Here is a 14,037-nt window from a genome sequence, read left to right as displayed (position 1 = left end):
ACTGATATTACAGAACTGTAATTGCAAAAGTCATGCTATATATTCTTTGTAAATAGCCGTAATATCAGATTTTTCTGATTTGTTGAAATTTCCTAGTACTTCACAACTTTCAATACTAACTATGCAGAGACTATCAAACAGCTACTTTGACATAACTGGAAGTCAGCTGTTTAGATGTCCTTATTTTAAAATATTTAACTTCAGTATCTTCCCACTGTATTGCTGACAAGCAAAAAAATTTCATTTGTATATACAAGATTATGTTATTTAACTTTGTCTGAATTCAGAATAAATACATATATATTGAACACTGAATTTCCTCCATCTCACTATTGATGATTTCAGCATTTCTCTTTATAGCTGTATAAAGAATTGCTAGGATTTCTTTGGTTGCAAAGCAAAACATACTTTCCTACATGTTTAACTCTCTGGTAAATGATTTTTCCAACAATACTTTTCAATTCCCTTTACCATCTGAATTTCTTCTCCTTTAAGGAAGCAACTCTATTTTTTTCTGTTTCTAAATGCCGGAGCTGCCAGCAGCTTCACATTTTTCTTTTGTCTTAATTAATTTATTTTAATTTTATTTCTGATTGTTAATTGCACTCTCTCTCTACACTCGAAAATGTTTTTATAACCAACATGGTTCTCAATGACAGTGATACCTAATAAAATTTTCTTAAGCAACTTCTGATTATTACTTACAATTTCCATTTAAATTTGTCCTAAAGACTCTTTTGAATGGATTTTTTTTTCAGCTTTTGGAAACTGTCTTTTACACTTGTGTTTATTCATAATGAGATTTTACATGTAGTTCTCTATATAGAAAATATCAAAATGCAAAATGTAAGACAAGTTGAATATAATACTTACACATACAATGATGAAGTCAAGCCAACACCAGGCATTTGTGAAATAACTGTGCAAACCATAAGCTACCCATTTCAGAAGCATCTCCATAAAAAAGATATAGGTAAATATTTTATCAGCATACTCTAGAAGCATTTTTACTTTTTTCCTCTCCTGCAGGTGAATATCTTCAAATGCCTGGAATTTCAGAATTCAGTTTTAAAACAGTTCAGTAGTTTTATGGAAAAAATATTTTAAAATTGCACAAGAATACAGAGTTTGGCTTATTATAATCACTTCACTGTTTAACCTTGGCTACCTTGATTTCCATCCACTAGTCAAATCACTCATTCATTAGCAGTGATGCTCTTTCAAACTTCTAACTACTAACTCTTGCTTTGCTCTGAGCACTGAGCACTCACAACATAGTTTTCTATGCATTCCTTCTATTATCACTACCTCCTTTAATTTACTTTGAAGCCACGGACATGCCTGATGGTATGGTATCCCTTCGTTCTAGCTTGTTTAGGAAATTCCATAACAAACAACTTTATAAACAAATGGAAAATGGACAAATCCTTTTTCGCAAGAGGACAACAGTATCTTAGAAATGTGGAAGTTCTCAACACCACAATACATCTTTGATGAAAAGAAATTGTTATTGTTTTGTTATTTTGCATCTGGATACTAGCTAATTCTGTGTTCAACTCAGCCAGATCCTACAGTACATTAAACAGTAACTCAGTTTCCTTTCTTATGTCATTTTAGTTCCAGAAAGAGTAGAGAGGAGCCCGTACGGGAATGACAGGGAGTTCCCTTGGAGATGATATGGAAATTTTAAAGAAGATGGTTCAAAGCTATGGTTCAGTGGACAACCTAAACAATGCACACAGAACAGATCTTATTTGGAAAATTCTGACATCTACCATATAGATCACTTTCACACTAGTTGGTTATGTTCCTTCTGCACTATATAGTGTTTTATTTAACAAATTACTTTCAGTAGACTTAGTGAATGTGTTTTCAAATCAGATAAGATTTCTCTTATTCTTCAGTAGAAATGGATATAATCAGAGCAGCAATGCAACATTGTCACCTACCAGTTTACAGCCATCATCACTTTTAGATTCTGATTATTTTAATATTTGGATGATTTTAAATTTACATTTTTACTGAGCAGTTAGTCTGCTGTACGAATTTAGAAGTACTTTTGTTTTTTAAGCTTTCCTAAGTAATTTCAGGCCATGGTTTAGCTTCCTAATTAAGCATACAAGTGCATAAAGAACTATGTTCCATGAAAAAAATATGAAAAAGACTATGATTCCATATATTTAAATACCTTATCCAAGTCAGGGAGAGCCCTATACTCTTGTCTCTCCCTGGGGAGAGTAGAAGAATGTGAGAGTAGAAGAAATAAATTAAATAATACAATTCTTTTCTTTTACTGACAACCATCAACTCAAAATTTGAGGAATTAAATTAAATTTACCAGTGCTGCGCTGCTCAATATTATCATAAAAATTATAAAATTTTCAAACCAGTTATGTTTAACAATTCTGTAGCAGGTTTTTCTAAATTTCCACCAAGTTCTGCCTGGAAACTTAGTGATATCCACTACACAACATGGGCAACATTCAACACAACCTGAAAAGAGAAAGAACAGTATATTGGTTCCATGGAAAATGTGGAGACATGGAATATAAACAGTCTAAAACATCTTAAAATGAGCTTCTACAGGCTATGTGCTCTACAAAGAATGTGCTGTTTTACCTATGGGGTGATGCTGTGGCTGAACCTATCTAAAACTAAAGAAATGACAAAATTTGTAGACCAAAATAATCTCTTTTAATAGAGCAACCCATACATAGAAAAAGCAGAGATTCTTTCATGCCCACAAGCCCTTCTGCACAAAAAAGCCATTACTTCTATCTGTCTAAAAAGCTTGCTTATTTTATTTTCTGCATTTATTCTTTTTGTTTTGAAAAGAGATACTACCTTATTAGTGGTTTAGTAAATTATTATTTTTACTGATTTTTTCACTTGATCGCACTGCAGAAACATTACAACTAGATTCTCTGTTCACTGTTTTGCACCAGAAATACACTTCTTCATTAATATGTAAAGGCAGTAGGGTCGAACCATGACAGTCAATAGTCTAAGGAGCAGTTCAGGCAACCAAAGGTAGGTGTCCACATTGGGATGAGCTGTACAGTCCTCTGAATTCCATTAGCTGTATTGACTGGATATTCACCCACTGTACTGGGAGCTCAAACAAACTCAGCTAAGTGCCATTTAAGATACCAGGTACCGACATAAATATCCTAACTGACTTCCAGCTGCCCCTTCAAAAGTACTTGGAGTGCCTTTGTTCATATACAAATACCTACAGTCTGATGCCTCAATATAAGACAGAATCACACTCCAAAGATGGCATTTTGCACAGGTGTTTAGAACCATTTTAGGCCTCTTCAGATATCTACAGCTTCTGTGCCAGCTTCATGCAGTTGTCTTGCATACACTCAGGCATATCACATGCTACTAAATGCCCGTGTTCACATATCCCAACCCTGCTCCAGTTCTGTGCTGGCTTCAGGCATATTTATTTGAGTGTTTATGTTTATAAATAAGTGTCTCGGCAAACAGTTTCTGCCAATTTGGAAATGTTCCAAACACATATCTTTGAATACTGGTTCATTTGGTGTCACCGCAATACATAAAAGATTCTTACTTTCTGCAAAACAGTCCTTAGGTAGATGTGACTTTTTAGGCTGGGAGAACGTCTCCAAAAGAATAACTGGATCCACAGTGCTGGCTTCCGAATAGCTACCAGCATCACATTTCTGAACAGCAGAATGGCAAAGAAGATAATTTATTTGCTTTTCATTAATAAGGTTGCCAGATTTAAAATAAATGTAATTTATCACCTCCCCCCCCCAAAAAAATCTGCAGCATATAAATTATCTTAATGCTGCTGAACTACCAAAATAAAATTACAAATAACAGGACAGAAAAGGCAAATCCCTACTCATTTCTGAAAATGAAGAGAGAATTGGATTGGCTTGAAGAAATCAGAGTTTTGTCTAAAGTAAAGTTATAGCATAATACAATCTCTTCTAAACATTTTCCTTCCTGCAAGTCCAATGTAGACCACTAGAAGAAATCAAGAAACTTATTAAATTAAACCCATGTAAACAAAGAGTAGTTTTATAGGTGTGTGAGTTACCTAAAGAAAACAAGGAAAACAAGTATAAAGAAAAAGTAATAAATCAATCTATCAGCCATAAAGTGTAAGTGCCCTGTATAACATGGAAAGGGAAGGCGTGAGGATAGGGATAAGAAAGAGAAGACAGAAGAAGGGAGAACCGCCTCTGTTGACAGCCATGCTGCTCTACATTAACTTAAGGTCCTAGGGAACCTTCAACATAGACAAAAATGCAATTATTTAAATTCATGAGCATTTTAATATTTTTAATATTTTTTAAAATATAAACAGAATTAAATACTGTATAACAAACAAAAGTTCTGGCAACTTTAAAACCAGCAAATGCTAAAGTGGTTTGATTTTTGGAGGTAGTAATCCAGGGAGTTGCTGAACTTCCATTTAATTTTGTGGGTCACTGGAGGCAAGCCATGATTCTTCACCTTTTTTGACGTGGAAGGGTAGTGTATTAGAATACGCTAAGTTTCTAGACCAGAAAAAGTATGGTTGTTTTGGGATCCAGTTCTAGAGAACAAATTTTTGCATCCAAGGATAACAGCAAGCAGAATTATCTATAAAAATGAATAGTATGTATCAGGTATATTTAAAGAAAGTGTGTTTCTTGATTAATTTCTGTTTACTTATTTTGTACAAAATAATATATTCAGTTCCACTGTTAGCCATGGTTGTTTATGAGATACAAATCTCCATGCTTTAAACTATTATTACCTCTAGAGAGATATAGCATCTTCACCAGGATTATACTTACTACTCTTCAGAAAACCCCAGTTTGTCCTGTCATTGCTGAATGAGAGAACTGCTGTGACAATTTTTATCTCTAGCATATTCCACAAGATGATAAAAGTTGTAATTACCTCTTTTTGCTCTTTCTTTTGGTATGTTTCTGAAAAAACATTTATAGTTTCAGAAGTCCCAGAAATCTGACTGAAGCCGCTTGAACGTCGACACTGATCTCTATGTCTTAATCTGTCTCTCTGCATGAAATAACACAAACCGGTTGACTTTACACATTTTTCTTCCTGACAGTCATTCTTAAAAGCCAAAATTCTTTAACAAAATCTAAAGCATCCACAAAATTTAGCATGTTTGTCTTTTTACAGATAATTAAATGATATCCTTAAAAGGCATGTAAAAGAACGGTTTCTTCCTCAGTTTCAAATTCTGTGGTCCTGTGGTTATACTGTGGAAATGTATCATTCCTCAAGATCTACATTTAGCACACAGATGGATTCCTGCATCCAATTCACTAAGTTCTCACGAACTGGCTCAGTAGCAACCTTTGCAGCTAGACCCTAACAGTCTCATCTTACTAGTTACAGGCAGAAGAGCTAAGTGGTCCCAATCCGCTCTCGGTCCTTTCACCACTACAAATTCCAAGCAACACCAGATTCCACTGCAGCAGGGAAAGAATTTCTGTGCCCAAATGCTCGTGCACAACATATTTCAAATAGCCACAGATGATTCTAAGGTGACCAGCAATTTCTGCTTCTTTGAGAATCTGTCCAAAGATATTCCACTGATAATGTCCCCTCTTATGACTAAAAACATAGAAAATGGATCCTACCAGTCCACTTAGACACGACCATATGATAATCAATCCAAAAGCAGCACCTGCTTTTGACATTTCTGCCATGGCATAATACTAGGTAACTGCACTTTGAGCCCAAATACTTGTTCTGTTAGATTTAAAATATGGTGGTATCACAATCATAACACAACTGACACTCACAAAATACAATCTTTAGCAAGCTAATCTAGGTACAGTATAGTCATGAAAGCCTGGTGTTCCACCTGAGCTTGCTGCTCACACATTTAGATGTGTTTTTTAGATGAGCTAAACCCCATAATGCCACATGCTTACACCGTCACTTTTACCTATGAACAAAAAAAGCACAGTTGGAACATCTTAGAAAAACTCATTCCTACTTGAATGTGGTAGCTTGAGAAATAAGCAGAAATGAATAAAGACTTAAATGAAAATCATAAGCTACTTTCTGTAAGAGGCTTTCTAGCTTGCTTTATGTGAAGAACCTGCAAAACAGCTCACTCTTCTGTTGTATAAGCCAGCTTCTATTGGTACTTCTTTTAGTACAGGCCTGAGAAGGGTTAATATTTTTTTTTGTTCACCTTCTGACAAAAGATTGCAAGGAAGGTATATTGGAGTCTGCAGCTTCTTATTACCACTGCCTGTGAGTAAGGCAGGCTTCTAAAAGAAATTAGCTTGAGGTCCTTGTGTGCTAAGCTGAGCTGAAACTACTACTGGATGTTTCAGACACCACTGCAGTGCTGTTAATGGGCTAAAAGGTATCACCCTTACCTTCTGTAGGTAAAAACATTTATACAGGAAGAAGAATCTCAGAGGATGCCCCAATGATTCTGAACTAAAATTCATTCATGCAGATAGATCACCATACTCAAACTAGCATTCATATCCTTTCTAAGCAATCACATCACATATAATAAAAGTAATGATGCCGTCACAAGCAGAATTTCATTAAGACACATCACCCTCCTCAAAGGAAAGTAACTGGGTAAAATTCCGTCTTATTAAAAGTATAATACATCATTGGAGAGAAGAAAAGAAAGCAAAAATAAGGAAAAAAATAATCAAGAAAGCAAAATGGGAGAAAATATGAGGTGCGAAAGTGGGCAACATACAAGTAATATGGACATGCAGCAAAGGACACCATTGAATGTAGAGAGGACACAAAGGGTATAATTCAGATCTTGCCCTAAACTGCTTAATTTCTTTTAAGATACCTAGGGGTACCTAAGACATACACATGCATAGTTAAATACAACACAGGATCTACAGGAACTGACAGACACCGTTTTGAAGGTGCATTTAAAAGCTGTATGAGATAATCCAGCACCTCAAATGGCACTTGACATCTATGAGGTGAATAGTATGTGGAATCCTGAGAGTCAGGTATCTAAATGGAATAATCTAATTGTGGCTGATACCTAGTGTCATCTGAGGTGTTTCTATATATCCCTGGCCTCCAGATGCCAGCAAGAGCTCCTTTAGTTCTGTGTCTTATTTGTCAGTCCCATGTGGATGCGACAGACACCTGAAGTATCTCAAATATCCCTAAATGTCTCTGTACAGGCAAATGAGTCGCACCATTATTGATTATCATGGCAGTATAAATGCCTCACTCACATGCCAAAATCAGTATTTAGGTATCTGTATTTAAATGCCTAAGACTTGAGCTTAATCCTGCCCAACACAACAAAATCAAGAAATATAAAGGGGAATCCAAAGTATCATAGAGGTGAATAGGGGATTAGAAAAACATTAAGAAATATTTTTTTTTAAGGTGAAGCTTTTATTTGCATTCCCTTTGGATTCCATGCAACTGAGAAGCAACATATAAGCAACACAAGAGGCCTGTCTTCCAAAAATTCCAGATGCCATCTGTAAGGCAAAGGAGACAAAAAGAAAGAATGTCTGTCTTGATCAAACTTCATTTAGCACTTGACAGCAATAAATGGAAACAAAACAGACAAAAGCAGAATTATGACTATCAATGAGGAGAATGATGAAAAAGTGGATATTCAACATCTCTTATTGAATAACTAAGACTATTTGGTAGCTCTTGCATTTTGAAGCTACTAGAAGAACAAAGAAAGTAAAATGGCAGAAATTACAGAAGGGATAACACTGTTGAGTCTTCAAGATTATATTTACAGATGCAAGTTACAATAATATTTCAAATATTAATATTACTTACCTGTTTTCTGTATTCTGTCTCCATGCATACATTGTGCTCATCATCACCTTCATCAGTGTAAGTCTCTGCTACTGCAATGGGAACACAGGTACTACGATTGGCTAAAAACTCTTCATATTTCCTTGTTATTGAGGAACTCTCTTCAGTATTGTAATACTCAATGTCAAAGCAACTGTTGTCTATATCCTTTCTGACATCTGTCATGGGATAGTTATTTTCCTCTATGTCTTTGGCAGAAATTTTCATCAAAGTCTTCTTTTTGGCTGTTGTTTTGAGGTTTCGTTTCATTATTTTGCCACAATGATCCAAAATTCTGTCTTTCACAGACTGCAGGCCCTCGTGAATCTGTGCAATGGCAATCTGACATTTAGTCATTTGTCCAGGTTCTTCTTGTCCCATTGAGGAGTCAGTACTGAATGAGCTCAGCAGCAAGGCAATGAATAGGTTGAGGACCTTAAAATAGTTAAAGTAAGTTGGAGACACTACTGCTAACAGAAAAGACATTTCAGAAAACCTGTCTTAGATAAAAAAATATCAATCTTGCTTTCATCAACTACTGCAATGAAATTAGTTACTATTACACTGCAATATTAATATAGTACGATATGACTCTTTCTGGAAGGAATGGCAGGAGAAAAAAGAAGTAAGTGAGGGTTTGGGTATATCAAATATATTTTCACATGCTCTGATGTCCATAATGTATGAGGAGCTAGATATGTTGAAAAACAGCAGGCAAAGATAAACTTTAATAACACCACCATCAAAAAGGATCTGGTATAAACCAACAAACCAAACAGATGAAAAAGATTTCATCTTCCAGTATATACACACTACATATATGTCACACAAACCAGAAAATCTGGGTGCTGTAAACTTTTGATATTGTAAGTTAGTAAGCATTAAAAGCACTGAACAGTTTGGTTATTTGATCCTAGCAACACAAAAGATGAAGAAATCAGACACCAAATTATCAAAAGCACTGCACTTCTATACTCTAGGTAAAAGGAATAATTTTATTTTGCTTAGCAGCTACCTCTTGTGTGAGAAAGAGAAACACGGGGGAAAAGGAAAAAAAGACAGCAGAAAAACATATATTAAGTAGCATGCAGAAAAGAGAATAGTGTAAATACCCTTCAAATGGTAAAGGAAAAAAAGAAGCCAGTGTAACTGGATGCATTCAGCAGGGACTGAAAAATAGCTTGAAACTCACCACCAGGTTTCCTATCACCAGGACTAGCAAGAAAATGGGAAGACATAGCTCTTTTCCAGCCACTTCCATACATTCCCACATGGTTTCAATCCATTCTCCACATAATATTCGGAATATAATCAGGAATGAATGACAAAAATCCTTCATATGCCAGCGTAAATTCTCATCAGTGCTTATTTTATAGTAATTTCTCTTATAATGCTTGCCCAAAACCTGCTTTCCTACTACAGCAAAAATAAATACAGTGATAATCAAAACCAGAGTGAGGTTACCCAGAGCACCAACTGAGTTTAGAATTATTTTCATAAGAGTATTCAAGGCTGGCCAGGACTTTGCCAGTTTGAAGATCCTGAGCTGTAAGTAAAACACAAGAGAACAACGTGAGTGGCAAACACTGCATAGATAGCACAGCACACATAAAACCAGACCCTGCATTTATCATGCTGTCTTCAGTAACACCATCATATTTTTTTCCCAGAGAAAGGTTTTTAATCGTTCTGATCCAAAAGCACTGTGCTTAAGCTCAGATGGTTAATGTTACTGAGAACAGAGAACTGCCAAAGGAAGCTTTCAAATTGTTTGTGCAGTTAGATACGAGCATGTGTAAGACTATTAGTATTAACAGGAATAACAATAATAGCAATAATAATCAAGTGGCTTATAGGTACTTGGGCGAGACTTATGAAATGACTGCATTTTGAACTAAATCAAATGTAATCAGACAAAAATGGAAAAAATGTTTTTTCTACCTCTCACCCAACGGACTTAAAATAGGATCTGAAAAGCCAGATGGGATGTATTCTATGCATCCGCATGAGTAAAAAAGGACATTTTTAGTGAAATTAGCATTCAGGGCTGTTAAAACCTCACAGTCATGATACACAAGATGAAACAATTCAATTGAATTTCTAGTGTGATGACTCTGAAAAGCTATGAAAAATGTTAGAAGTAATTAATAAATTTAGCATTCTAAATACACATCAAGGACATAAGCAAAAAAGTAATATTATACATAGATATCTCAAAGCTACTCCTCCTTTTCCCTAAGATGGAGGAAAGCCTTGAGGAGACCTCAAGGCCAAGTCTAAGCCTTGAGGAAAGCTATGTTATTTTACAAATCTCAACTCAAAAGGAAAAGCTGTGAAGGAACCTTTGCTACCCTTAAGGTCATAAAAACACTCAGACAATTCCTCTTCCTAATTGAAGATCTGAAATGTAGTTGAGCAGTGCCACTGTACAGACCTAGCAGAGAAACAGTGAACTCTCTGCTAGGTCAAATCTTCAAGGGGGTGCACTGTGCCAGAGGATTTGTAGTATCCAATACAGACAGTATAATAAACATATTGAACCTATTCTTTAAGAGTCATTTAATATTCACTCTAATTAAACATTTATGTTGGCTTACTATTTACTAAAAAAGAGAACTGATTTAACAGATTAATCAGTAAAATAATATGAGGGTATTTCACTGTAATATTTACAAATCTATACAACACATGTACTTTTAAAAATGAATAAATAAATCATTACCAGCCTGAAATATGACAGATTTTCTTTAAAGCTTATTAGGCCAATCATAACAACTATGCTATCAAAAATATTCCATTTTTGCTGAAAATAGTTGTAAGGATCTAAAGCGATGATTTTCAAGATCATTTCTGCTGTAAAAATCAAGGTGAAGACCTGGAAAGAGGAATAAGAAAATCAGCAAACAGCAACTGAAGAAGTATGTCTCCTTACAGGACTGTCACAGTGTAAATATGGGGTATATCCATAGTCACTTTAGTGTAGACTTAACTTACCTTGTCACTTATATAAATCATTTGTTGGTAATTGCGTGGCATGTCAGGATACTCCAACGCCATGAATAAGGTATTCACGATAATGCAAATCATGATTAAGAGATCAACAAATGGATCCAAAATTACCAATTTCACCTTCTCTTTGACTACTCTCCAGAATGGACAACAATTCCAAATTAGATACTTTTGAGCAAATCGTTTCAATAATGAAGGGCATTTCAGTTTTGACTCTTGAAGTTCTAAATGGCAAAGAGGGAAAGTGACATAAGAATAAACTTACATGGAATTTCATAGTATGAAGAAAAAGACAGTCAGTCATAGAAAAGATTGAAAAGAAAAATCAATCTCATGTGAGAAGAATGGCATCACTGAAAAAGATTCTTTCACTCATTCTACACAAACTAATCACAAGCTATTTAAAGATCACCATCAACAAATCTCATAACTACAGAAACAGGTGATATTACCCATCTCTTCATATGTTTAGTATACTACTGAAGGATGATAAAGGATCTGTACTAGGAGAAATAACAACCATCTCTAGGAAAATTGACAGCTGATTTTCTGTGAGTTGCATCTGCGCAGTCACAGATGCAGCATGGGTTGAAAAAAGGTCCAGGATAAAATGAAGAAGGGTGTCCCCCAAATCTTAGTGTCCATAGTTGAGGTTAGGGTTATAAGATAAGTCAAGTTGGAAGGGACCTCAGGAGATGTCTAGAGCAACCACCTTCTCAAAGCAGGGTCAGCCGTGAGGTCAGAGACCGCATAACCTGTTTCTCTGTCTGACTCACGGTGAAAGCTTCTCCTTACACACAGTTTGAAGCTCTGTTCTTTCAATTTATGTCTGTCGTCTCATCTTCCAACTGTGCACCACTGTGAAGAGCCTGGCTCCATCTCCTTGATAATGTCTTCCTACGCACTGGAAGGCTGTTATTAACTCCCCCTCGAATCCTTCTCTCCAGGCTGAACCAGCTCAGCACTGGGCAAGGGCTCCAGTCCCTGACTTGGTTGCCCTCTACTAAACTCTTCTTGTACTAGGGGGGTTGGGGGACAGACTGGGCATAGTACGTGGTCTAGCAAGTGCTTAATAAAGGATGATAATCAGTTTTCTCCCGACTACGCTTCTTTTAATATAGTCCAGGATAGTTAGCCATTGCTGCTGCAAGGGCGTGTTGCTGGCTCATGCTCAGCTCGCTGCCCACAAAGACCCACAGGGCCTTTCCTGCAGAGCTGCTTCCCAGCCAGCCAGCTCCCAGCAAGAAGTTCTTGCAGATATGCAGAAGTTTACATTTGTTGTGGTTGAATTTTCATAAGGTTCCTGTTGGCCCATTCCTCCAGCCTAAATCCCTCTAGATAGCAGCCCTTACCTCCAGTGTATCAAGTGGTTCCCCCCCAATTTGGTGTCATCTGTAAGGTTCAAGAGCAAGCCCTCTGTTGTCTCCTCCAGGTCACATGACAAGACATGTCCTAGAATACACCCCTGCGGTATTCCACTTGTTACCTGCCTGCAGGTAGAATACAACCTGTTCACTAGACACTTGAAGCCCAACCATTTTTTTGTCCAGCTGGTTGTCCACCCATACAGACCCTAACACTCTAACTTGGATGAAAAAATACTGTGGGAGACAGTGTTGAAAGCCCTGCTAAAGTCAAGGTAAATGACAACATTGCTCTCCCCTCATCCACAAACCCCAGTCACTTTATTGTACAGGGCAATCAAGTTGGTCAGGCATGATTTACCCTCGGTAATTGCAACTTACAGTTACAGTTACATGAGATATGAGAATATTTATTTTACGGAAATTTACATTTGACTGCAGCATAATTTCCCCTAGTGGCTTTTAAAATAATGCTGACTGTGACATTTTGATCTGTTAGGTCAAGTTACACAATCACCATAGGAAAAACACTACAGAATAACTTACGCAAATTATCTGTAATAACAGTGGCTGCACTCATTAACCTCTGTCTTCGAAAAGGATCATTAATAGAGTCCACTGACAATTCATAGGACAGCAGTATCTGCCTCTTTGGTTAGAAAGACAACAGAAGATAATATAACAAGGGAATATGAATAAATGGCAATATAAAAATGATGTTCAGCACAAGATAAATATGCCTTTTTAAATACACACTGTAATGAAGCCTTACCTTGCTGAAAGAATGCAAAACAACACAATACAACAATATCATGTGTTTGCCTTTGAAGGCAAAGGACATTTCATCAAAACCAGTAATACTTTTCAAGAAATTGTTTGCGTCTGAAAATATTTAACAACAATAATAATGCCATTATATAAGAAGTATAAAATCATCAACAGGGGAACAAAGGAAAAAAATAATTTCATCTTTCCAGTGACTGTTAAAAAGTACATACAAAAAGAACGCTGATGATCAGTTTGAATAAATCATTGGCTATTTAACTATTAATTATTGATTATTAATAAATAATAAATATTTATTAATACTAAGAATAATTATTTAGTGAATCAAAATCATCATTTTCCCAGACCTATTAAGCCTATCAATATCTATACTAATATTGAACTGCCTAAAACTAGGAATGGGACTATTTTTGTTTTCATTAGAAGTTACAGAATGCTAAACTCAGTGTTCCTGATGTGCACTGAAGAACAGAGAGGGCAACACCTGTGTCTTATGGAACGCACTGAATTATTATCAAAGATTCAGTTCATGACACATTAATAGCCCCCACACACACACTTTTAAAGACTAAATGGACAATTGTAAAACACGGGCTGAAAAGAATAGGTGAGATTCTGAGGTAGAAAAAAACAGAAAGAATGAAGATTCCACTATCAGGGAGGACATAACTAGAACTACCAGCTGACAGGGACTGACCACAGCATAATGCACAGTACCTTATTATTCCTTTTCAGCACAAGTTGATTTGTTTCATTTTCTTTTTGTGGGGAGGGTATATAAGTAAAGATATATCATATCATTCATGGGAATATGATTTTTATGAACATATTCTATAAAACTGTTATTCAGGGAATGAAACTGATGTCCTTGGCCTTAGGGGTTTAATAATTTCTTTTCTTTCTCTCTGGTATTTTAATGACTTGAAAAGCTAAGCAGAACTCGGCTGATAGAACTGCCATAGAATAGACAGATAAAATGAATTTATAATAGAGTGCTAAAATGTTTATTTTTCTACCTGTATTTTTTCAGAATCTAAGACTCAGTTAGACTAATCAC

The 14,037-nt window shown here is 35.9% G+C and overlaps 1 protein-coding gene across 1 annotated transcript in view; it reads right to left on the bottom strand.

Moving 5' to 3' along the window:
* Positions 1 to 14,037, bottom strand: part of LOC141917481 (sodium channel protein type 5 subunit alpha-like) — a 48,079-nt gene that overhangs the window by 11,864 nt on the left and 22,178 nt on the right. The window contains exons 11-18 of the mRNA XM_074811001.1: positions 12,741 to 12,843; positions 10,816 to 11,054; positions 10,544 to 10,696; positions 9,014 to 9,367; positions 7,804 to 8,256; positions 3,578 to 3,689; positions 2,339 to 2,493; positions 840 to 1,047 (exon numbers count right to left, since the gene is read on the bottom strand). Coding sequence (XP_074667102.1) covers positions 840 to 1,047; positions 2,339 to 2,493; positions 3,578 to 3,689; positions 7,804 to 8,256; positions 9,014 to 9,367; positions 10,544 to 10,696; positions 10,816 to 11,054; positions 12,741 to 12,843 — 1,777 coding nt within the window. The remainder of the gene's footprint in view (positions 1 to 839; positions 1,048 to 2,338; positions 2,494 to 3,577; positions 3,690 to 7,803; positions 8,257 to 9,013; positions 9,368 to 10,543; positions 10,697 to 10,815; positions 11,055 to 12,740; positions 12,844 to 14,037) is intronic.

The sequence above is a fragment of the Strix aluco genome, chromosome 1 (genome assembly GCF_031877795.1).
Source record: "Strix aluco isolate bStrAlu1 chromosome 1, bStrAlu1.hap1, whole genome shotgun sequence".
NCBI lineage: Eukaryota > Metazoa > Chordata > Aves > Strigiformes > Strigidae > Strix > Strix aluco.
Note: the sequence above shows the minus strand (reverse complement) of the source record. Positions and strands in the feature narration are given on the sequence as shown.